This window comes from Phodopus roborovskii, unplaced genomic scaffold (genome assembly GCF_943737965.1).
Source record: "Phodopus roborovskii unplaced genomic scaffold, PHOROB, whole genome shotgun sequence".
Classification (NCBI taxonomy): Eukaryota; Metazoa; Chordata; class Mammalia; order Rodentia; family Cricetidae; genus Phodopus; species Phodopus roborovskii.
The window spans coordinates 16,183,370-16,208,371 of record NW_026126511.1 but is presented as its reverse complement, the minus strand read 5'-3'; the positions used below and the strand labels follow the sequence as shown (position 1 = coordinate 16,208,371).

General features: G+C 36.8%; 1 protein-coding gene across 13 annotated transcripts in view; it reads right to left on the bottom strand.

The window, feature by feature from the left end:
• Positions 1–25,002, bottom strand: part of Mycbp2 (MYC binding protein 2) — a 209,618-nt gene that overhangs the window by 173,912 nt on the left and 10,704 nt on the right. For all 13 annotated transcript variants that reach the window (XM_051195259.1, XM_051195261.1, XM_051195260.1 and 10 more), the window contains exons 2-4: positions 11,705–11,780; positions 3,435–3,650; positions 915–1,068 (exon numbers count right to left, since the gene is read on the bottom strand). In XM_051195259.1, the coding sequence (XP_051051216.1) occupies positions 915–1,068; positions 3,435–3,650; positions 11,705–11,780 (446 nt within the window). The remainder of the gene's footprint in view (positions 1–914; positions 1,069–3,434; positions 3,651–11,704; positions 11,781–25,002) is intronic.

Genomic DNA, 25,002 nt, shown 5'->3' with positions numbered 1-25,002 from the left:
ACTGAAGTGAAGCCAGACACAAAGAACATAGAATCAAATCTGATTCAGTCAATGTTGTCCCCAAGCCACCAGTAACCAGTAACAGTATATCCCACAGAAACTTATTCAAACTATCAATGCTTGGTTCCAATTTAAATCTCCTTAATGAGAAACCCCACACCTGAGTCACAGATGAGTTGGATACAAGCTAATGTTTGAGAATTATATCTTTATGGCTTTGGAGTTAGTTTCCCATATTGCTAAAACAATCTAGAAAATTCCAGACCAACAGGATCTAGAGAAAAACAATAAGCCAACTAACTAAAAGTTATGCTTCACCTACATTTCTATGATAATCTGCACAATTTTCTCTTTTTCACAGGGTCACATACTGAGCCTGTTTTCCACGTGAACTTGTGTTAACGATGCTAACACTTAACTACACTTAGAGAAAAGCCAACATCTTTATGTAATGAATTTGCTACTAAGTGACAGGCTTGATGAATCAAAGGAAATGACCATTCCCTAGAAATTAACTGCACCATTTGGGGTTTGTGACGTTTATTCCCCACCCCCGCCCCTACTCTTTTAAATCCTCTACAGTAACAAGTAAGTAGAAAAGATTAGTATTTGCTATTTGTACATGAGTATTTAAGTTAATGGGGATTTTAGGGTTTGGGTGTTATTCTGGGATTTCAAGGATTTATGATTTATGTTTTGTTTCTCTCCTATTGTTACAACAACCAAGAAACAATTCTGCATAAACCAGAACTCTTTAGACTATAACGCTAGTGAATCACAGCAAAATAACCGCGAAGTGAAATCCCTGCTTTTTCTGTACCCTGTCAAATGCAGGCTGCATTTCATGCTCTTGTATATGTTTCGTAAGAGATGTGGTTCAGTTTAAGTTTCTCACTCTAGGCATAAGCTCTTACCTAGGACCTCTGGTGGCTCTGATTGGAGGCCTTCCGGTTGCTGGCCTTGAAGCACGTTCAGCAAGGCTTGGAGGCTCCTCAGACACAGAGATGGGTGAGAAAATCGAGTCTCCTTGATCAGTTCAAAGACTTCACAAAGCCCAACCTCAATGATCTGTTCAATACAAAAAGACAACTATTAGAAAGTAATGAATAACACTTTCTATAGTCTAGTTTGTGCAAGTTATCTCAACACCAAATAAACATTTATGATGTTTAAATGGAAAAACAAAAACAGCACTTTTTTTCTAATTTAACATGAGGATTTTTAAAACTATGTAGCTGTTTACAAGGCTAAGAACTAGTGGCATTATTTAAGTATTAGTTTGGATACAATGAAGTCACAGCAAGACATCCTGAAAACACCTTGTAAACCTGCTAAGGAGCAGATGGCATTCACACAGAAGAAATAGGCTCTGTTAAAGTGCATTAGATTGTATGAAAGTAGCTTTGTTGTACTAACAACGTAGCAAATGCAACAAAGACACTTTTAAGACTGATTTCATCTAGTCCTTCCCTAAATGGTATAATTGCAATATTATTACTTACAGGTAGTTCCCCTTCATTTGGGCATGTTGATCGGCAAAAATATCACCAGTATTTTAGTTTAATTATAATAGTCCAAGAAATCCCCGACTCACCTTAGCAAAATCTTTAGTTAAAGATTGTAAAAGAAAAGTCACACTGAACTGCTATGGTAACTTTGGAAGACTAATGAAACACTACACAATAAAATCCTATTTCTCAGCCAACATCAATATTTTGAGGACCAGGTATAGCTTCAAGATGTGGTAAATGATATGCAGAATGACATTAAGAATTAAAATAAGACAAAGTAGTAGAAATACTTCAAACAATAATTCTAACGACCAAAGCAGTGAGACAATATTCTCTCTTGTGAGATGTTTTACATTAATGTAAATGCACCTTTCTGAACACTTGTTTTGTGCAACTCACTAGAGGACTTATAAAGACATACTGGAGTAGCATTTGGTATATTATGCAATATTTGTGTTCTTATATGAAAGATTTCTTTAAACTTCTGATTTGCCTCCCTATATAGAATTTTAATCACCATGATTATCACAATGCAGTGTGATCTTCAATAAGCATGTTTATTTTAAGCTGTAAGAAGACAATGAGAGAGAAATTACAGTCAAACACACCAGGGAAAAAGACAAAAGAAAGGAAAGACACATAGAAATTCTAGTAAGGCTGGTCAAGAAGCAAGGAAGGTTACAAAGCCATCACTCTTATGAAACAGAAAGCAAGTCACGTGCTGACTGAGAGGTGATGAACCCAACAACACAATCAAGGACAATGCATACTTAGGAATAGCCACCACAAACCATGCAAGCCCCGGAACATGAGCTCCAGCTGTCCTGATAATTCAAGGAAAGTATTCCATGTAAAAACTATTTAAAAGACACCTTATGTATAGGTGTGGGGATCTAAGTAAGTTTTCAAGACAGTTTTAAAGCACCAATTTAACACTGCGTGAATCGTTTTTGATAAAAAGAAATCTGTTTTGTTAATTTATAAGAAAGCAATACACATGAATCACACATAGAAATATCATTTTAAAATATTTGTAGTTTTCCCCTTTTTGTTAAGAATACTATAATAATGCTAAGGCTGGTGATTAACTCATGAACAGCAACGATGTTGGATTACAAGGATCTGGATTTGATCCTAAATGCTATAAAAGAAGAAATCAAAAACAGAAAGAGAGGGAGAGAAGGATGGAAGAAAAGAAAAACTATAGCGCCCATACTGAATACACACACACACAATGTGTGATAAGATTAGTCATGAAGTAAACCAATATGTAGTACAAAGTACATTAAGAATAGTTTGTTCAGCTATAATATGAAACAGTCTATATGCTTTTGGTAATAGGAAGTGACATTAGAATAGTATGAGCTGGATTGTTTCTCATCTGTGAACACAATAGCAAACACAGTTTCAACAGACAGGAAAAAGCTTTCACCTTAGCTGCTGTTAAGGACCTTCCCAGTTCTATTTCAATATATTAAATATATGTGTGTCTCCAGGGTTTGCTCTCAACGGGGTATACCTACAGCTCTGGGCTTGTGACAGGTGCACTGCCCGATAAGCTCATCTAAGTGGGAGGCCACCAGCTCAGAGCTCCTCTCCCGTCTGCTACTGTTCCGTGTCTCCACACAAGCACACCCATGCTACTGCTTTTGTACACTGACAGCCCTTAACTAGCGACAACCCACTGACCTCCCTGAGTGTCTCCCATGGACATCCCACTGTGTCCCCCAGTACTGAGTCTGTGAACTAGTTTAAAAGTCCCATAGAGTTTGCTTGATCTATCACAAAGCTATTTTTAACCGATAAGCCATGTTATTCTTAGTGCATAATTTTAGGAAAGCAAGGTATCTCAAAAATGTATGTGTATGTACAGTAACCAAAGCACTTGTAGGTAATGGATTTAAACAGAATTCTGTGGCACACCTTTGGCAGCTTGATAGGGGGCTCCTTGGACTCCTCTTCCTCATCACTGTCTGATTCTCCACTCTGTACAGAGTTCTTAGATGCAGCTGCCAATGATGTTTCCTTTTTCTGCCATTCCAAAACGCAATGCCGTACATTACAGTAAATATTGAAGGCAGAAGGGTTGCTATGTAGTTTGATATCTGGTATAATTACTGTATTCTCCAAGTTTTCAGACTGAAATACAAAACATAACATTTGTTTCACATTCTTTTTGGTTTTCATTCCACTGTAAATAAAAAAGTATAAATATGTATACAGATTAAACTGACTTATGGATCTCACATAAGTGAAAAAATAGGTATCTTAGATAAATAAAATCATATTTAAAGTACCAACATACTTAATCTGAAAGTGACTTCCTTCTATAATAATTGGGAAAAGGCAAGAGACAATATCTCTTTAATAAGAAATGTGTTAAAGTTAATCGGCATGTAGCAGGAACTTCTTTTTCAAAATATTAAAAATAGCAAACATAAATACATTATCAATATATTAAGAGTAACACATGACTGGTATTTAATCCAGAAACAATGTTGATATAACACCAGAAAAGCAATTAGTATAATTCCTGCAAAAAATGTAATAAAGTAGTAAACATAACATGCTATATATAAAAATGATAAAAGCATTTGACAAAAGCCCAATACACAATTTTTAAAAAGTCAAAGCATATGAGTAATGGGAAGGTATTTTTCTCAACTAAACAATGGGTAACTATGGCATAATCTTATCAGATATGGCAAGAAACTGATTGCCTTGCTCCTTAGATTATAAACAAGGCAAACAGTCTCAGGAATTCAACTCAGTGTTATTAGTTTCCCAATGCAATAGCCTGATAAAAACGGCTAAGAAGAAAAGTATCTTCTAGCAGCGACTTTATTTCCTGAGCTATGTAGACAAACATCTCCTGGAAGTAACATACAGGTGTAATGAAATAACAGTACACAAAGTATAAAATAAGCACCACCCACACATGAAGAATGAACAAAAATGCTGTTTAGTGGCTGGAGAGTAAGTTGGCTTAGTGGCTAAGAGCACTTGCTACTCTTGTAGAGGACCTGGGTTCAATTCCCAGCATCCACATACATACTTGCAGGCAAATATTAATCCATAATAAAATAAATGAATCTTTAAAAATGCCATTTTCAAAAGAATACAACTGAAGTCTCTGACAGGAAAAAACATCTGCAAAATACATATTCACAAAAAGACTAGTAAGTATGGGAATACATGCAGTATTCTCAAAACTCAACAGTAAAACAAACAAAAGAGTCAATAAGCAAATAGTGAACAGAGATGCATAGATGTAACACACTGAATAAGACACAGAGAAGGTTTATACATAAACACAGCATCAACATCATTAGATCTTAGGCAAGATGTTTTAAAAAAAAATGAGATATGGTACACAGCTATCAGAATCTCTAGAATTACCAATGGTGCCAACCCTAGAAAACAGGGAAAGATATAGAGGCAATTACAACACTAGGAGGTAAACAATGATATGGCCACTCTGGGGAAAAAAAAAAAAAAAAAAACTTCTCTTACAAAACTAAACATGCACCTAAAACATAATCCAAAATTTTATTGTCAGCAACAACACCAAAAAGAAACCTATGTTCACACAAAATCCAGCAAGTAAATTTTCATAGATTTATTAAAAATTAGCTGCAAACCAAAAATAACCCAGATGTCTTTTAGCTGTGTAAATTGCTAATCTGCAGTACAGCCATAGTAGGATACGCCTAATCATCAACAGAAAAGAAATGAACTATTAATATGTGCGACAACTTGGAGGAACTCAAATTACATAAGATTCTTTTAAAAGCTAATCCTATACTCACATTTAAGTAATATTCTTGAAATAGCAAGACTTTTGTGAGGAAGAACAGAGCTGTAGCTGCCCAAAGCTAAGAAGATGACAGTGACCTGTACAGCTATACAGGGTAGCAAAAGGGACTCCTAAGAGAACTGTTCTGTAGCCTGGCCATGATAACAGTCACAGAAATAACCAAATTACGCAGAACTAGTTGCACACTAATAAGCATACATAAGTCTGGGGAGATGCCTTAGTTAGTGAACAGGGCTTGACATGTGAGCATGAGGAACCCGGTTCTACCCACAGGAGCCCACAAAAAGAGCTGATGCGTATGGTGAAATGACCTTAGTTACAATGCCAGCGAGATGGTTATGGCAGGGTCACAGGAGCTTGCTGGCCAGCCAGTATGACTAATCAGGAGACTCCAGGTTTAGAGAAAGATGCTTCCTATCAAAATCTGACACCTCCACATGAACATGTATACACACACACACACACACATACCTGGTGACATCAGAATAAGATGGTAGAGTGCACCAATGTAAAATAACTGTTTATAAAACTAATTATATAAGATGTTAAAAACAGGGGAAAATAAATGAAGGGCTGAAAAATAAGAGATACAAAAAGTGTACAATGATCTCAACCTAAATTATTTTTTAAAATCATAGCATCTAAAACATCATCAAAAATTACAAATAAATGTAGTAAAAAGTTTATGAGCTTTATGTACTAAAAACTGAAAAATTGTTATTAAGTAAAACTGAATAAGACTTAAAGCTTGGCAGTAGTAGTGTACCTCCCTTAAACCCATCATTCAGGAGGCAGAGGCAGACTGATCGCTGAGTTCAAAGCCAGTGTGGTCTTCATAACAAGTTCTAGGACAGCCAGGGCTTTACACAGAAACCCTGTTTAAATAACAAAACAAAACAAAACAAAAGACAAACAAAGACTTAAATAAATGGACGTCTATATCAAGCTCATGGATTGAAGAATTATACACATCATTAATGTATATAATAATGACAAATCTCATCAAGCTTACAGACTAGACTCAATGTAACATCAATAAAATTATTAAGGCTTCCAATAAAAGAAATTGACAAGGATGACCATAATACTTACATAGAAATATAAAAGACAGAAAACAGCTATTTTAGCCAATGCCTACCACTGCAATCACCTAATGAATGGAAAAGGTTTACTTTGATCCACAATTCTCAAGTCTCATTCTATGATTATTTGCTCCCCTTGCTTTGGGGCCAGTGGCAGGGCTGTGCACCACGGCAGTACACGGCAGCATCACTCATGACTGGGAAGCCAAACAGATAAAACGATACTGGAGCAAGGGCCCACAACCACTTGAAGGAGCAGATCTCCAGGGACCTGGAGCTTCTCAAAAGCTCTACCACTGTCTAAGAGTGCCACCCTGGGGACCAAGTCTCTAAAACATGGGTCTTTGAGGTGAAGGGGATTTAACATCTGAACTATGGCAACAGTGACAGAAATTTTAGAAAAAAAGACAAAAATCTCAGAAACATACTACCTGATTTTAAGACTTACAAAATAAAGCGGCAGTATGGTATTGACAGAAACACACACATGTAGATCAACTAAACAAAACAGATTCCAAAATTACACTCTTTTACAAGATAATTCAATGGAAAAAAATAAATAAAACCATTTTAACAAATGGAGTCAGATCAATTGGATAAAAATGAGGAAAAAATTGAAGGTTAACAAAAAATAAAAATTAACTTGAAACAGATCATATACCTAAAGGCATCAGATAAAATTATAAATCTTTGGACAAAACCTAAAAAATATAATACACCAACACTTCTTAGGGCATAGTATACATGAATCATATAAGGAAAATACTAATCGATTGGGTTAATAAACACTTATTCTTCCAAAGCTTCATTTAAAAAAGAAAAAAGAAAAAAAAAAAAAAAGCAAGTACAGTCTCATCTTCACACAGCACGCCCAAACTTAAGGGGGGAAATGAAAGCTGTGCTAACAGCAAAGTTTATAACAATAAGTGCCTACCTAAAAATTTGGTGAGATCTCAACTTAATAGCACACCTGAATGTTCTAGAACAAAAAGAAGTAAGCACGCCCAAGAGGAGCGGAGGGCAAGAAATAATCAAACTCAGGGCTGAAATCAATAAAATAGAAACAAGAAAATACAAAGAATCAATTAAGCAAAGTTGGCTCTGAGAAAATCAACTAGACAAACCCTTACCCAAACTAACTAGAAGACAGAGAATATCCAAATTAACACCAGCAGAAACCAAAAGGGGGACTTAACAACGACGACTAAGGAAACCCACCAAATCATAAAGGCATACTTCAAAAACTTGTACTCCACCAAAATGGAAAATCTAAAACTAAGTTTCTGGATGGTTACCACTTACCAAAATTAAATCAAAAGTCAGAAAACAATTTAAACACATCTATGGTTATAAAAGAAGTCATTAATAGTCTCCCAAAAAAAAAAAAAAAAAAAGCCACCCAGGGCCAGGTGATATTAGTGAAGAATTCTACCATATTTTCAAAGATGAGTTAACACCGATACTCCATAAATCATTCCACAAAATAGAAACAGAAGCAACATTACCAAATTCATTTTATGAGGTCACAGTTATCAATATCCACCAGTAGGAGTACCACCTAACTATTTCATTGCTAGGTATTAATACAGAAAAAATGATAACCAAGATTAGCATATCAAGATTCACAAGAACACCAAAATGATCTCACTGGGTGATATACCAAGGCAACAGGATACTGATAAGCAACAATAGCATGAAGTAATGATATATAGAAAACAAGGTGAATACAAAATCACTATGCTGAGAGAAAGGAGTAAAGACATAGAAGAAGACACACTGAACTACCACATTTATTTTACATTCTAGAAAACAAGAACACATCTGTAGTGACAGAAGGCATGCAGCAGGGGATGAGAAAACTCTTTAGAGATAATGGAAAGGTTCTGAACTTTGATTATAGTATGAATTTATATATATGGTATCTTTCAAAAGCATAGTGTGGGATTTAAATCCTACCTCAAACTCTGATGTTAAAAAGACACTCGACATTAGATTATCAGAAAGTTAAGGAAATTTTCCTGTGAAATAGATTTAATTTACACTGGAAGAAAGTCAATTTACATCCAAGATTTAAATAGCTACAGTGGAAAACTAAAAAATTATTTGACCAAAAATAAATAAATAAATAAATAAATAAATAAATGTATAAAAATAAAAGTCTATCTGCGCATGGTCCATTTGAATTTTTAATTGATGTCTATTATTACCAGGTTGCTCTTGTTTAGTCTCTTCGACAGCATATTTAATTCTCAAGGAAGAAGAAAACATAAATTATAGAGGACATCGTTTTGTCAGAAAGAAAGTATAATAAATGTACAATAGAGGTCTGAAAGGGGAAAAAAACGGCCTCCAAGAAAACTCATTCCAAGAACCCATGAGAATTACATGAGAAAAGGGACTCTGTGGGTGTGACTAAATTAAGAACCTTACAAGGAAAATTTGTGGTAAATTATCAGGATGGGCCAATGTATTCACAGAGGTGTTCCACACATCAAAGAGAGGTACAGGCCAAGCCAAGAATGAGTTTTAACAGAAGCGTGTCATCAGGGTACACAGCAGGAGGAACACAGCCACACCACCCGCTTGGATGTATGAAAGAGGCTGTGGGATCCAGAACGAAGCAATCTACAGAAACGGAAAAGACAGTCGGTGTATGCCCTTTCTCCACCCTCTACAAGGAAGACGGCGTCACTAACATCTCCATTTTAATCCAGTGAGATCTGTTTTACTTGTGTGGTGCTTGTTTTGGAAGATTCATTTATGTGTCTCTGTGTTTTCCTGCATGTGTGCACTTACATCACATAGCTGTCTGGCACCTGGTGAGAGCAGAAGGTCACCAGATCTCCTGGAACTGCAGTTTTGGATGTTAACTACCACCTAAGTACTGGCACCCAAACCCAGGTACTCAGCCTCTGTCTCCCCAGCAAGCAAAGGGGATTACAGGCCTGGGCCTCCATCACCTGGCCACTTTGTGCTATTTTAAACAATCAGTTTAATGCTTTAGTATCCATTGAGAATCAATAAACTACATTAACAGTTTTTCTATAAGGAAAATATATGTTATTTAATCAATTAAGCTAAATAAATTATATGACTGATGGAAGATAAGAATACAAGGAAATCAACCATACCATAGAGGTATAAAGTAGTAGGACTAAGTGGTAGTTTAAAAAAAAAAAAAAAAAGCTAAAAAGGTAGATGGTAAACAATCTAGAAAATACAGGGCAAGAAGACAGCATTTTACTATTTTCTATACACAAGAGAGGTAGGCACTTCATATTCATCTTTGTGTCTCAGCCACCTAGAATGATGCCTGCAATTTGCAATTCTATTTATTTATTTACTTATGTCACTGCTATCACAAGCAGCTCCTGAAAATAGAAATGCTTAATTGAAGAGAAAATTTGAATTACTAGGGGCACAAAATTAATTAAGAGTATAACCGAAAAAGGACCTTGACTTCCTAAATCTTCCTGGATATCACATGAGACTTCAGCAATAGCACCAAATTAAACTTCAAGTGAACTCTGAAATCTGTAAGATTCCTGTGCTCCCTCTGTACTCTAACTCGACACATGGCACCACTATATACAAAGGGAACCGAAGTTAAAAACCTGAATGACTGTATTTGTGAGAGGTGGTTCATATATTAAGAAAATTTTCTACATCTGTCTTCTATTCCAAAAGCAAATGGCAGGTGATAACACTGAAAATTAGTTGTCAGGTGTTGGTGGTGCATGCCTTTAATCCCAGCAACTCCGGAGGCAGAAGGAGGTCAGTCTCAGTGAGTTCGAGGCCAGACTGATCCAGGACAGGAAAAAGCTACACGGAGAAACCCTGTCTTGAAAAACAAAACACAAGCAAAACAAACAAACAAACAAAAAAAACTATTATTTGTCCAGGCCATCCAACCAAGAAAACTTTCCTCAAAGTAACTCTCACCTTGTCCACATGGCATACCAACTCACTGCTGAATTACAAACATAATAATTTTAATTATTAAACATAATTCAGCTTAAATAAAGTCATACATTAGCTAAAATCCAATAAAATATACTAACTAAGACTCTCTGCTAGAATTTGTAAGAGTGATCACTTTTTACTAAAGAAAAAAAACTAAGCTGATACTGCCAGATCTTCAGTCCTCAGCCACAGGCAATGAGCCCACATACAGAGGAAGAAAAATATAAGAGATAAAGATACAAATTTAATATTATTTCATTCCTGCATCTAACTATGTTTCAATATAAAGCTATCAAATAAACTCCAATCCCACCCACTATTTTATCTTTGATTTACTATTTTGAAGTATACTTTATTTAGTTAACATCAGCAAAAACATTAAATTTTTTTAAAAACCATGCAACAACTTCCTTCTGGAAGGTAAATACAATCTAAAGATCTGGTTAAGTTTCTGTTTCTGTATCCCAAAGTAGAACAGCTCAGAAACCAGTTACAACTACTTTTCCTATCTAGGTTCACACTACTAATGTTCGGTGGGAAAGATTCCTCTAGGGAGAGTAGGCTCTGGTCACTGCAATGAGAGGTACTTTATGTCAGGGTTTCTACAATCAATAAGTGGAAATACCTGGTCTCTTAAGGCCTCCAACTCAAACAGTAACGCACTGCCTTTTCTTTGTAAAGCTATGACTAATCAAGTTCTGAGCAGAACAGATCTATCAAAAGGCTCCTTAATTCATCGAGTAAAGCATATAATGAATCCAAATCCAAACCCCAATGCATAATCCAAGTTTAATGTTTCTAGTACAAGTAATCAAAATGGAAAAAGAGAAGTGAATATATTCCCCTCAAGAAATGAGTAAAATAATGAAAGTAATGAATAATTTTCAGTGCCCAGATTTTAACTTCAGATATTAACCAAGAAGCTATACATAGTAGCTTAAATGAATAACACACAATAAAAAGAAAAACAATAAATCATTTGCTTATAGGGATGTGGACATGGTAGGTAGAGCCCCAGTTGGTAGCCCCACACTCATTATAATAGATAGGCTATTAATAATGCTTATTAAAAGGACTTGACACTGAGAAGGAGGTGGGTTGGTAGGTCCTGGGAATAACTGGGTAGAGGTCACATGAGTAGATAAGATCAAAACACACTGTAAACAGGCATAAAAATTTCAAAGAATGATTCAAAAATTACTTTTAGAAAGAGGCTTTTACAAAATTACTTTAGCACACAGAACATAACTATTTACTAATTCTACTCCTATTTTTAAATCTTTTCATTTTTGTTCCAATTACAATTGTCAACAAGTTGCTAGCAACTCTACCTTGCTTCTTGTCTTTACTTTTGACTTGCTCTTCTGTTTTCGTTTCAATTTCTTCTTATTTAGAAGTTTCTTATTCCTAGAAACAAGAGTACAAACATTATGAATTTACATCAAGACATACAAAACCAGTGGAAACACATATTTTTAATAGACACTTGTATATCTCATACAGCTTCTATAAAGCAATATACTTTAAATATAGATACAAATACTAGATAAAGCAATATACTTTAAATATAGATACAAATACTAGCATTAAAGTGGCTTTTTAAGAAGAAAACATTTGAAGTCAGGCAGGTCCCTGAGTGTGAGGCTGGCCTGGTCTACAGAGCAAGTTCCCAGACAGCCAGGGATACACAGAGAAATCTTGTCTTTAAAAAAACAAAGGAAAAAAAAAAAAAAGACAGGAAATACATAATAAATAAATACTTACAAAAGGATTCTATAAAGCCTTTTATAAAAAAAAAAAGTAAAGCATTTAAGGCATTAAATGAAGTTTTAAAAAGAAAAACCTTTGGGGCCAACCAGATGCTAATGGGGGGAGGCAGGGGAGGTGGCTGCCACTAAATCTGGCAACCTGAGTTCAATCCATGAAACTCACATGGTGGCAGGTTAACTGTCTCTGAAATTCATATGTCTATTATAGCATACCTGCACACACATGCACACATGTACGTGCACACAACACAGATTAAATATACTTTTTAAAGAACAAACTTTTCCACCAGTGACTATGCTTAAAAAACAAAAACAAAACAAAACAAACAAAAAAAAAAAACTTACTCTTTGTGATACTTAAAACTGCAATGCAGAAAGGTTCAAGTAACTTTTTATTAAATTACTAATACTATAAAGAAAATCTTGAGGGGCTGGAGAGATAGCTCAGTGATTAAGAGCATTGGCTGCTGTTCCAAAGGACTAGGGTTCAATTCCCAGCACCGAAATGACAGCTCACAACCATAGGTAACTCCAGTCCCAGGGCATCAGACACCCTCATCCAATCTCTGCTGGCATTGTATGCACATGGTACATAGACATTTATGTAGGAAAAACACCCAGACACATACAAAAACCAAGGTTTTAAAAAGAAAGAGAAAGGAAAATCTGAGCTCATATCCTTAGCCTCTATTTCTGAGTGTCTCTGCCCGAGACCTCCTGAGTAACTTAGAGGAAAATGCCCTTCTCTCCCTGCCTTTGCCCAAAGCAATAAAGAATAAAGGGGGAGGAATAAGAGGCTACACAATATTTTATTTTCATACAACTCCATATTCTGGATGCTTACTAATGCTGAGACATACACTCCTAGGTAGCAAAGGCACAAAATAACAGCTTTTGCTCTGGAGGAGAGAAGACTTAAGTGAAACGCACAATTCAACTATCTAGTAAGAGATTGCTACTACACTAATAAAAACAAAAGAGGGCCTTGCATGGTGGTCCTCTGCCTGTAATCTAAGAATTCATAATACCAATTAGGATAAAGAGGAGAATCAAAAATCCTGTGCTACACAGAGATAATGTCTCAAAACAAAAGAAACAGAAAAACGGGGACCAGTGGGACACTCAGTGACCTGAGCTCAATCCTTGGTAAAGGGAGGGGGCCAACTCCCACAAGGTGTTATCTGACTACACAGACACGTGCACGCATGCACTGGCCCAAAATAGAAAAGGAGGTAGAAACCTGACTGGGGAGGAAGATAGAGGGGACAGAATTTGAGGAGAAGATAAAGATGATTACTGGTGTTGAGGTCAAGTTCCTAAGCTCCTATAACTACTATGATCGAAGCAGTGGCAAAGAAGGAAAAACAAACCCTCCATCTCCTGGTCCCTTTAGCTACCTAACCTCTGTGGTTATTCAGATTGAGACACACACAGCTAAAGCCTAAAAGATAACATCTACATATAAGAGAAAACATGTAATATTTATTTGTCTTTTGGGGTCTGGGTTACCTCAATCAGAGGTTGCTAGCTCCATCTATTTACCTGTAATTTAATTTTCCTAACAACGAAATAATATTCCATTGTATAAATGTAATTTTCATCATCCATTCACCAGCTGTTGAACATTTTGGCAAAAATGTCATGGTAGTAAACAACCCAGAGACTCATATGTTTGAATGTGCTGTGTGTGTGTGTGTGTGTGTGTGTGTGTGTGTGTGTGTGTGTGTGTGTGTGTGTTTGAACATGATTTGAATAAGAATAGCCCCCATAGTCTCATGTTTGAATGCTTAGTCACCAAGAGAGTGGGACTGTTTAAAAAGGGTTCAAAGGATTAGGAGGTTTGGCCTTGTTCCATTAAGTGTGACACTGGGGCTGTGTTTTGAGGTTTCAATAGCCCATGCCACACCCAGGTTCACTCTCAACCTACAGATCAGGATGTATGTAGCTCTCAGTTGCTGCTCCAGTGCCATGCATGCCACTACGGTACCTGCCATGATGATACGTGCAGTGATAATGGACCAAGCCTCTGAAACTTTAAGCAAGCTCCAATTAACAGCAATAGAACAGTCTCTTCACAGCAATAGGACAGTGACTAAGACACCCACAGATGAGAAAGAATATCACTCAACCCTCAGGGAAACTTCTTATAGTAGAAGGTAACTGACTCAGAGACCCACAGCTGGACAATGTAGAGTGAGAGAGACTTGGAGCACTTAGTCCTTAAGGGGATGTCTTCATCAAACAAGTCCCCTAAGGATGTCTTCATCAAACAAGTCCCCTTGAGACTCAGTATCTGGGTGCAAAAAGACTGTATGAGCCAGAGGTGGTGAATGACTCCAAGGACACAGTGATACAGGCACAACAGGACTGACAGACATTTGAACTCACAAAGACTGTGACAGCAAGCAGAAGACCTGCACAGATTCAAACTCGATGAAATCCAACACTAAGAAGGGGAAGAGAACACAAAGTCCATCCCTAACCAAGGACCTGTTTCCAATTCACTCCTACTGAGAAAAGACAGAGCCTTTCTTAAATGAAGTGTCCCTGAGTCTATCAACCACATTCCAGGGCAGGCTCCATCACTGAGCCTATCAACCACACTCCAGGGCAGGCTCCATCACTGAGTCTATCAACCACACTCCAGGGCAGGCTCCATCACTGAGTCTATCAACCACACTCCAGGGCAGACTCCATCACTGAGTCTATCAACCACACTCCAGGGCAGGCTCCATCACTGAGCCTATCAACCACACTCCAGGGCAGGCTCCATCACTGAGTCTATCAACCACACTCCAGGGCAGGCTCCAACACCAGGAGTAGTCCACCAGCAAAAACCCAACTCCAGGGGCGGGAGGGGATGTATGTGTATGCTTCTTGTTTTGTTATCTTTTATGTTACTGGTTTTGTTTGTTTCTTTTGAGAGACAGAATATGAAGTTGAGTGGGTGAGGAGTGGATCCTGGAGGAATTAAGATGGAGGAAAAAAGTGATCAAAATGTACTATACAAAAAAAAATTTAACAAAGAGAATTAACCAAATTAAGAAATTGGGGTTCAAAGAGGAGATAACAATAGATCTTAGACTTGTGACCTCTAGACCTATGCAAAATATAAAAGCCTTTTTCTAAAGCCAAAAATGAAAAACAAAAGAAAAAAAAATTAACTAGGTCATTTGTGGGCAGAAAGGCTATTTCCAAATACAGAAGTCAGAATACAGAGTTAATCTGCTATCAAGAAAAATGGGCTCCATTTTCAAGTTACTAGAAGATGGACATCAAACATTCAGCACGTGAAGAGTTGCCTGTGGTTTCACTCCTCACATCAAAATAAAATCGGAAAAGCTAGACAATCATAACTCAAAATAGCTCTTGCTTACATCCACAGAATCTCTACTTCAGCTTCTCTAATAAATGACCTCTAGCGCCTGGACCATGGCAAAGCTTAACACTTCTGTATGTCCACCCCCCCCCCCCAATTCCCTTACCTCCTTCAATCTGTTCTTCAAAGGACTCAGGTCACTTTTTAAAGACAAACATCTAAGTGGGCAGGCAATTCTCCCACTTAAACAGAGTCTTCTCAATTCCTATAGTCTAAAAAACACTAACATCATTTAAAACATCCTCTTCCAACATCTGGCCACTGCCACCTCTGCCTCAATCTGTACTTTAGAGGTAGAGGGTTTCTAAACTAGCAGGGGAGATTATATAAAGGAAACTTATATCCAACATTGGAAAATGAAACTACCTTTGCCAATAACACAACCTCCTAACACCTAACTACATTTAAGAATCAGTCATTTTTTCATGCCCTCTAAAACTGGAGTCTAGAAACCAGTCTTATAGATCAACAATTCATTTTGGAATCTCTGATGATTTAAGACTTTAAATCCTAAATCAATACAAGCTCAAAGAAAAATGTCTATAATTAAGCTTGTAAGACATTTCTTTATTTTCACAAAAATACTTCATACTTGTGGAGGTATGGTAAAAAGTGAAAGATAAAATGTTTTTAAAGTAAGGTAAACATAATAAACACATTAAGGGGCTGGAAAGAAGGCTCAGCACTTAAAACATCTGAACTTGCAGAGGACTCACATCCTATTCCTCAGCACCTGCATAATGACTCACAACTGCCTGTAACTCCAGTTACAGGGGATCCATTGCCTTCCTCGGGCCTCTGCAGACATGAATGAGATGCACATTCATACATATATGCAGACAAAACACTCACACGGAGAAAATAAAAATACTTTTAAAAAGTATATGAGAAATATTAAGTTACATTATTTAAGGAACGTTAAATGTTTCTGCAATATAAAGCAACTAAGTCTGTAGAAGTTGTCATTAGTTTCTCTATAAGCTTATTAGTACATCTGTTTCCTAAAAGAAATTAATCACAATTTTAAAACTATCTCATTCAAATCTGTTTCTTTAGTTCCTTCTAACTTAAATGCCAAGTTTTGATGAATCCACATGTACAGACAATTTTGGGTTAAAGGGTTTCTATCTTTTTTCTAATTGTATGTATTAACGAAAACTTTATTTTAAAATTACTAAGATGTAATCTAAAACAAGACTAGGAAGACATTTTTGTAAACAGTCAGAGGGTTAAGTGACTCACTGTTTGGAGTCCTAAGCCCTCTGTGGTAGCAGCTTTCCTCATCAACAGTACGAACACAGCCAGAGAGAGCAGAGAAACAGAGGAGTGTAGCATGAGTAAGATCTTATTCCTGAACACTGAAATTCACACTCACATAACTTCTCTATCATAAAACATTCTGGCTATTTTTTTCTTTTCAGCTTTAAAAGTGCAAAGCCCCTTCTTCACTCACGGGTGACACAAAAACAAGAACTACACTATGTTTGAAACTTGTGCCACTTTTTGCTGCAGTCTAGACTACAAATCAGTATCTCACTGTGAGCCGCGACCTTATTTAGATGAGTCGAACTGAATGTAAGGGGTGCAAAAACAAAAGCAAGCAAACAAACAATAGACAATGTAAAATGTTTCTAAAGACACTGTAAACAAAACCTAATTCACAAGCAAGCGCACTATGAATCCAGGTGTTGCTGGCATTGCTCATCCATGCTGCATCACAAGACTACACCGCACCTTCGCTACACACTGCACTACATGTAATAGGGCGCTACCAACATCAGTCAACACTGCCTGAAGCACTCCAGGTCAATCTGATACTACTGTGTTTATGTTATACAATGTTCCCTGCTCTTAAACATGATTTAGTTATGAAAACAATGAATTATTTTCCTATAGACATTCTTCAGCATGTATCAAATTAATGTCCCTTTAGACTGTATTAAAGTGTTTCATTTTAAAAGTTAATTATTTGAGATACTTACTTGAACTTCATAAAAATTATTAAATCATTTTTGTGTTGGCCTGGACAGTATTTCCAATAATTTCTGAAATACCCCTTAACTCAGTTCAGTCATATACTAAATATTTATGTAAAACAGTATTCCTAGCACTATAAATTATAAATTATAATTATAAAATATCAATAACTTTGTAATGGCTGAAGGTTCCTGTCCAAGAATATTCAGTATCCACTAGAGTTAGTTCTTTGTGTAAAACAAACCTGTGTTCGTACTGTTGATGAGGAAAGCTGCTACCACAGAGGGCTTAAGACTCCAAACAGTGAGTCACTTAACCCTATGACTGTTTACAAAAATGTCTTCCTAGTCTTGTTTTAGATTACATCTTAATAATTTTAAAATAAAGTTTTCATTAATACATACAATTAGAAAAAAAGATTGAAACCCTTTAACCCCAAATTGTCTGTACATGTGGATTCATCAAAACTTGGCATTTGAGTTAGAAGGAAAAACAAACCTATCTATCAATTAGTACACAAATTTGCTTTCATCTTTAGTAAATGACAAAACCAAAGGCTGTCTTAAAATAAATTGTATAATGATTTATTATCAATGTTTAATTCATATACCTATAGTCTTAGGTCATGTAGTGATTTCAGGAAAATGAAGAGAAAAAAAATTAAGACAACTCTAGCCTGAGGTACAGTTTACAAAATACTGTATTAGAATGGTTCATATCAAATGTAAAAATATGTATATATGCAATACAGAGAAACTATTCCAAACATGCTTGTTGATATAAGTACTTTTAAATTATCTCCCTGTCCTATGTGTAAAGATGTGTTATTAGCTTCTGTTTCTCTAAAATAAGATACTATACAGGATCAAATAACAGCTTCCTTCAGAGACTAGACCATGATAAGAAAGCTCTAGAAGCAATGAGCACTAGACAACCAAGGACAGAGTACCTCAAGATAACCCGAGAGCAGTGGCACCATCTGCTATGAACTCTATGAACTCTATGAAGATGGAGCATTAGGCACAAATGAGAACAGGGGTGTACTCAATCAGATGGCGTACACATGATGCAGAGTGCCAGAGTCCCCGATACCTTCTGTTGGTGCTGGTGATAAATAAGACACAGGGTCTCATAACAAATCCCAGGCTAACCTTGGAGTCTCCATGCTGTTTAAGTTTCTATCATCCTGCTTCAGCCTCCCATGAGCACAGGTAATTCTTTCATCAAAGAAAAAATAGAGGTTAACAACATATAGAGAATGTTAAATTCTCCATTGTTGGCAACCAGAAATTAAATAAACAAACAAACAAACAAATAAATAAATAAATAAATAAATAAATAAATAAGCCTCCAAATAAGTTATGGGTCAAGCATCTAGTCACAATGGAAACTAAAAAAATATTTCCTGTTAAATGAGAATTAAATATGATGTCAATACTTGTGGGAGGAATATAACTAAAATAGCAGTTAGATAAAGTACATAGCTTTTTGCACATACCTAAATGTGCATAGTGAAATAAAAAAAGTGAATTACCTTGGCTTACAATTAGAGAAGTTGAAAGAAAGCATGAACTAAATGGAAAGAATGTAGAATGCTGTAAATAAACTTCAGAGCAAATGAAACAGAGAACACTGATTCAACAAAGAAAACCACAACCCTAAAAATGGGTCTTCTGAAAAGATTTAATAAATCTCTAGCAAGAATTGTCAGAAAAAAAATTAGAAGTATAAATTACCAACAGTAGCAATATTGAGCTAATTTCTGCAGAGACTATAAAAAGAACTATTTCCTAACTCAGACTAATTCTTCCATATCAAAGTCTGAAAACAGTATTTCAAAGCGTAAAAATATCTATGAAATAATCTTCTATGAAAAAGAGGTTCAAAACAACCAGCAAGAATTTATACGTGCGTTTCTAATGGCATTAGATATCATCCACTTTTTAAAATTCAACGTATAAAAAAACACATATAAGCTGAAGTTTTCTATAAAAATACATTTTTTACATTTTTCATTTATTTATTCTCCTTCCTTTCATATATTACATCCCAACCCCAGTTTCCCCTTCCTTCATTCCTCCAAGCCCCTCTCCTCACCCAGAAGCACCCTTCAGGAAAGAGTAGGCCTCCCAGGGATATCAACCAAATGCAGAATAACAAGATACAATAAGACCAGGCAAAAACCCTCATGTCAAGGCTGACAAGGCAGCCCAGTAGGAGGAAAAGGGTTCAAAGAGTAAGCAAAAGAGTCAAAGGCACCCCCCACTCCCACTGTTAGGAGTCCCAAAGGAACACCAAGCTACGCGACCATACCATATATGCAGAGGATCTAGCTAAGACCCATATAGGCAGAAATTACACTTAATCTCTATAATTAATATAATGATACTTATCAGTGTGTCTGGAAGCATCACTGATTAGGGAGGACTAGCAGTCTGATTATTAATCAGAAAACTTGTATTTACTTAACTCACCATGCTGTTAGCAATAAGAAAAAGATTTTTAACAGTTCAAGTTGATTTAGGAGAGATTCATGCATATATCCTATTTATGCTCCGCTGCAAATTTCTAAAAGAGCACAAGATAGGGAGAAAAGTGTAAAGTTCTTCTGGCAGTGGGCAGAGGCAAGAAAGGGAGGGAGAAAGGGAGGGGGAGAGGAAGGAAAGAAGGAAGGGAGAGAGAGAGAAGAAAGGAGGGAGGGAGAGAGGGAGGAAGGGAGGGAGGGAGGAAGAAAGGAAGGAAGGGAGAGAGAGAGGAAGGGAGGAAGGGAGAGAGGGAGGGAGGAAGGGAGAGAGAGAGAGGAAGGGAGGAAGGGAGAGAGAGAGGAAGGAAGCAAGGAAGGAAGGAAGGAAGGAAGGGAGTGAACAAATGGTAAAGTAAAGGTTAGGGAGGAAACCTCTGCAACAGTGTGGCTCTCTAGAACATACAAAATTAAACCCTACACACAACAAAGATAAGATGGATGCATAACTTGATGCAACTGTAATCTATTCACACTAAACTTCAGAGAAACAACCCAAGGGTAATAACAGCTAACAAATTAGTGGTAATAGCAGAAGTAGATAAAAGAAAGATAAGCAAATGATTCTCTAAAAGCACTATACAAAGTGAGTAGGACAGAGACTTCCAAAACAGGACAACTCTCAAAGAAGCAAACACAGTGAAAACAAAAGTATTTAGCAAGTGCTAAATAAACTTAATCCCATGCTGAAGTATCTATCTTGATTTGTATCCCTCAAAGCCACAAGATGCTTCAAGAATCCACAGGCAGTGGTTGCTTTGAGATGTGACTTCTGGTAAGGGAAGTCACAAGTGATTTAGAGAAAGGAATTAATCAATAAAAGATGCATGAGCTCCCTACTTTTTGTAAGATGAACACAAACTGGCTTCAACCAAAAGAGGAAACCTCAACTGCAGAACCATCTCCATCTGATTAGCCTGCGGACATCTTCTTGATTAACAATTGATGTAGGAAGGCCCAGCTCAGGTGGGCAGTACCATCCTTGGTCTAGTGGACCTGGGTTATATAAGATACCAAGCTAGCAAGCCAGGAAGAACAAGCCAGTAAGCAGTTTCCCCCATGAGCCCTGCCTCTGTTCCTACTAGAGTTCCTGCCAGGAATTCTCTGTGATGGAATGTGATCAGGGTTTATACACTAAATAAAGCCTTCCCAGTTGTCTTTGGTCAGTGTTTTATCACAGCAAGAAAAAGCAAACAAAGACAGTGCATTATGAAGCTTATTACTATGATGGGTATGTCTACTAGTGAACATGGCTCCCAGCAACTCTGTATGTGAGAGAAATGAGTTGCTTGTTTATCTGTTTCCTAATAACTGATTGAAAACATTTCTTAGGGAAATGTAAGGCATACGGTTTTTCCGTCCGCCGCCTGGTATTGTCCTGTCGCTGCGCCGCCAGTCCCAAATAATACAGAGACTCTGTATTTGGTACAATACTGTTGGCCCTGTTATTTGTTTCAAAAAGCAGTATGCCGCCGGCTCCCCGGTAAGAGAAATACATAGATCAGCAGAAATGGGTTAATAATTGAGACAGAGCTAGCCGATAAAAAACAAGTAACAGGGCCAACAAAATTATATCTAATACAGAGTCTCTGTGTATTATTTGGGGCTGGCGCAACAGCAAGCGGCGGCGGGGGGGGGGGAAAACCGTACTCGTTATAGGGAAATTTTCTGAAAGTCCTGCACAGACCTTCAAGACACAAAGTCCGTGATGTTTGCAGGAGATAAGTGGAGATGAATAACAAAGAGATACAGCTAGACCAGTAAGAACACCTGCTACAGGGTGTCTAATAAAAGATCATTTCTTTTTCTGTTTCTAAACTACTCCACCCTTTGCCTCTAAACATTAACTCGTACTCTCTCTCTAACTTTACTATTCCACTAAAAATGTAACCTTTCCAGCTTCCTGAATAAGGAATGGATAATAGTTCAGCATTTTATTACTTCTTTTTTTTATTTGTACATGTGCATGCATGTATGATGTATGTGTACTTATGTTTATGTTTGAGTGTTTGAGTACCTGTACTACAGGGCAAAGTTAGGCATCTTCCTTGGTTGCTCTTTGCCTTGCTTTTGACACAGGGTCTCTCACTGAACCCAGATCTCACCAAGTGAACTGTCTGTCTGGAACTCCAAGTATCCATCTGTTGCTGCCTCATCAGCCCCAGGTAACAAAAGAACACAATGCCTGTTTGTTATTTGGTTTTCTTTATTGTGGGTGCTGAGGATCCAAACTCAGGTCCTCATGGTTGCTTGACAGGCATTGTAGCAAATAAGCTCTCCCCAACCGCAGTATTATCTCTTAATGCTACTACCTTCATGATCCTGTCTCAAACATCTGTTAAGTGACTACAGAAAAGGAGGTAATTTGTGATGTCTTATTCATGTCATCATATAATACCAGCAGTCTAGACACATCTGCTAGATGGTATTATTATGTAATAAAGGTTTTTTTGATAAACTACTAGAAATAAAGTAAAGACAAATACAACTAAATACAGAGAAAGTTCTCAGTACAGAAGAAAAATTTAAATCTAATTCAACTTTATAAAATTTAAAATGTCATTAGATAATTTAATAAGAAAATGGAGAAAACCCAAAACCGTAACCTTGAAAATGGGTCAATATTTTTACTCAATTTCGACTAGCAAGATGGCCCAGTAGGTTAATGTGTTTAAAAGCCAGATGCGATGGCTGCAGCATGTACTTTCAGCACTCACAGAGATGTGGGCTAAAGTTGCAAAGTAGCATTGGCAGCACAAACAAAGAGACTGTGCCTTAAAATCATGGCGGGAAGAGAGAATCAACTCACTCCCAAATAGCTGTCCTCTGCCTCTCACACATATCAAGTGTCTTCCTCTACCAATCTCCCATCTTATATCTTAGAAAGGTTCCCTCCTGAGCCTAAAGTGCATCATTTTGGCTAGATTTGCTAGCCAATAATTCTCTATTATCTGTCTATAGCCACTCTTGAATTAGCCAAGGCTGGAGGTTATAGTCTTGAACGGCTGAGCCTGGGTTTTATGTGGAGAATGGAGATGCAAACTCAGGCCCTTAGGCTTTCGAGCAAGCATTTCATACACTAACCCATCTTCTCTGTCCTTGGAAACTTTTTTTTTATATCACTAAAGTAAACTCACTCAAAAAAAATTACTAGAGATAGAAACAAGTGATAATAAAATAAAAACAATGGCTTGTGCCAGGATTAAAAAAAAAATGTATGTGTGTGTGTGTGTGTGTGTGTGTGTGTATGTATGTATGTACATGAGTACAATACAGGAGGAAAACTCAGGTGCCTGCAAATTGAATCCCCCATGGTGATGGATGTTGTAAACTATTTAATGTGGGTGCTGGGAATAGAACTTGGGTCCTCCACAAGAGCAGTACACACTCTACTGAGTCATCTCTTCAGCACCAACACAACAGAATTTTTAACAGCTGTAACTATATATGTATCCAACAGAAAAGACTAAATTATGTAAGACAACCACTGACAAAATTAAAGGGCCAAAACTATTTTAATACTCATCTATAGTAACTGTTGAGACTAAAAAGGGAATACAGATATATAAAATGTCCAAACAACTCTTCACCCAAATTTAAATAATGGACTTGATGGTTAAAACCGATTGTCAACTTAAGTAGGCTGAAAGATACACCTAAAAGATCAGAAAAAAACACCTCTAGGATACATCTGAGGGTATTCCCAGAGACAATTAGATCACATGGGCTCTGACCTAATTAATGGCTTAATCCACTGATAGATTCAAATTCTGAATAGATTACTAGGTGGAATTATGGAAGAAAGCTTTGTCAGAGGAAGAAGGCCATCATGGGGTGTACCTTGGAGAGATAAATTTGTGTTCTGAGTCCTTCCTGTTACTATTCTTTGCTTCCTGGCTGCTGTGAGGTGAGTTTTCCTCTGCCATGCCCTTCTCCATGGTGCCTCTGCCTTGCCAGGAACTATGACTGAAATTTAAGAAACCCAGCTGGAATCAGGCTCTCCTGCCTGTGCTGCGCAAGATGTCTGCACAGCAACAACATCCTAACCAACCCGCTGCTTCTTTGAGAACTCTGCATCTAAAGCCAAGAGAAAACATACTCTTTATCAGTGCAAATGGCACAATTATCAAATTGTGAGCAAAAGGAAAAAAAACAAACAATTTTTCAACTAATTTTAAAGACAATATGGTTGACATACTAATATGGATGGAAGATATGTCACAAGGCCCCACCCATGGAGGGAGAAATCAGTCTTCTCAAGGGACAAAACCCATCGGGTTACCCGTCCCAGTGCTCAGCCCTAAACACCCATGCTCCTGAGCAGCACTAAGTAGACTCAGTAGATTCTGTGTGTGTGTGTGTGTGTGTGTGTGTGTGTGTGTGTGTGTGTGTGTGTGTATGCTTATGCGATGAATTGGAAGAGTTGGAAGGGTAGAGAAAGAACGTAAAGGATGTAATTACAATGCTCATGCATGAAAGCCTCAAATAAATTAATTTTAACAACTAAAGTTATATAAAGCATGTACTATCAGTATTGGTAACAATACTTAAGATATTACTAAATATCTGAAAATTAAAAATAACCCTAGGCACTACACTAATCAAATACAAAAGCCATAAACAAAAAATGTAAAATATCTTAACTAAATGAGACATATACTAAAATGTTTGGAATGTAGCTGAAGTAGTACTTACATGAAAATTCAAAGATTTAAATAAAATAAAATCTAAACTAAATGACCTAAGATTCAAAACTGGGGAGGGGAGATTTAAAATAAATTCAAAGTGAAAGAAGTAAGTAAAAATGCTGAAGGGAAAGCCAACATACAAGAAAACATCAATTGTAATAGGAACTAAAAACACCAAAAGCTGGTCCATTGGATAATGAGCAAAATTGGAAAATGGTGGCTAGAATAATCAAGAAAATAAATATCATAAATGAAAGGAATCATCACTGAGACATTAAAATAATAATAATAATAA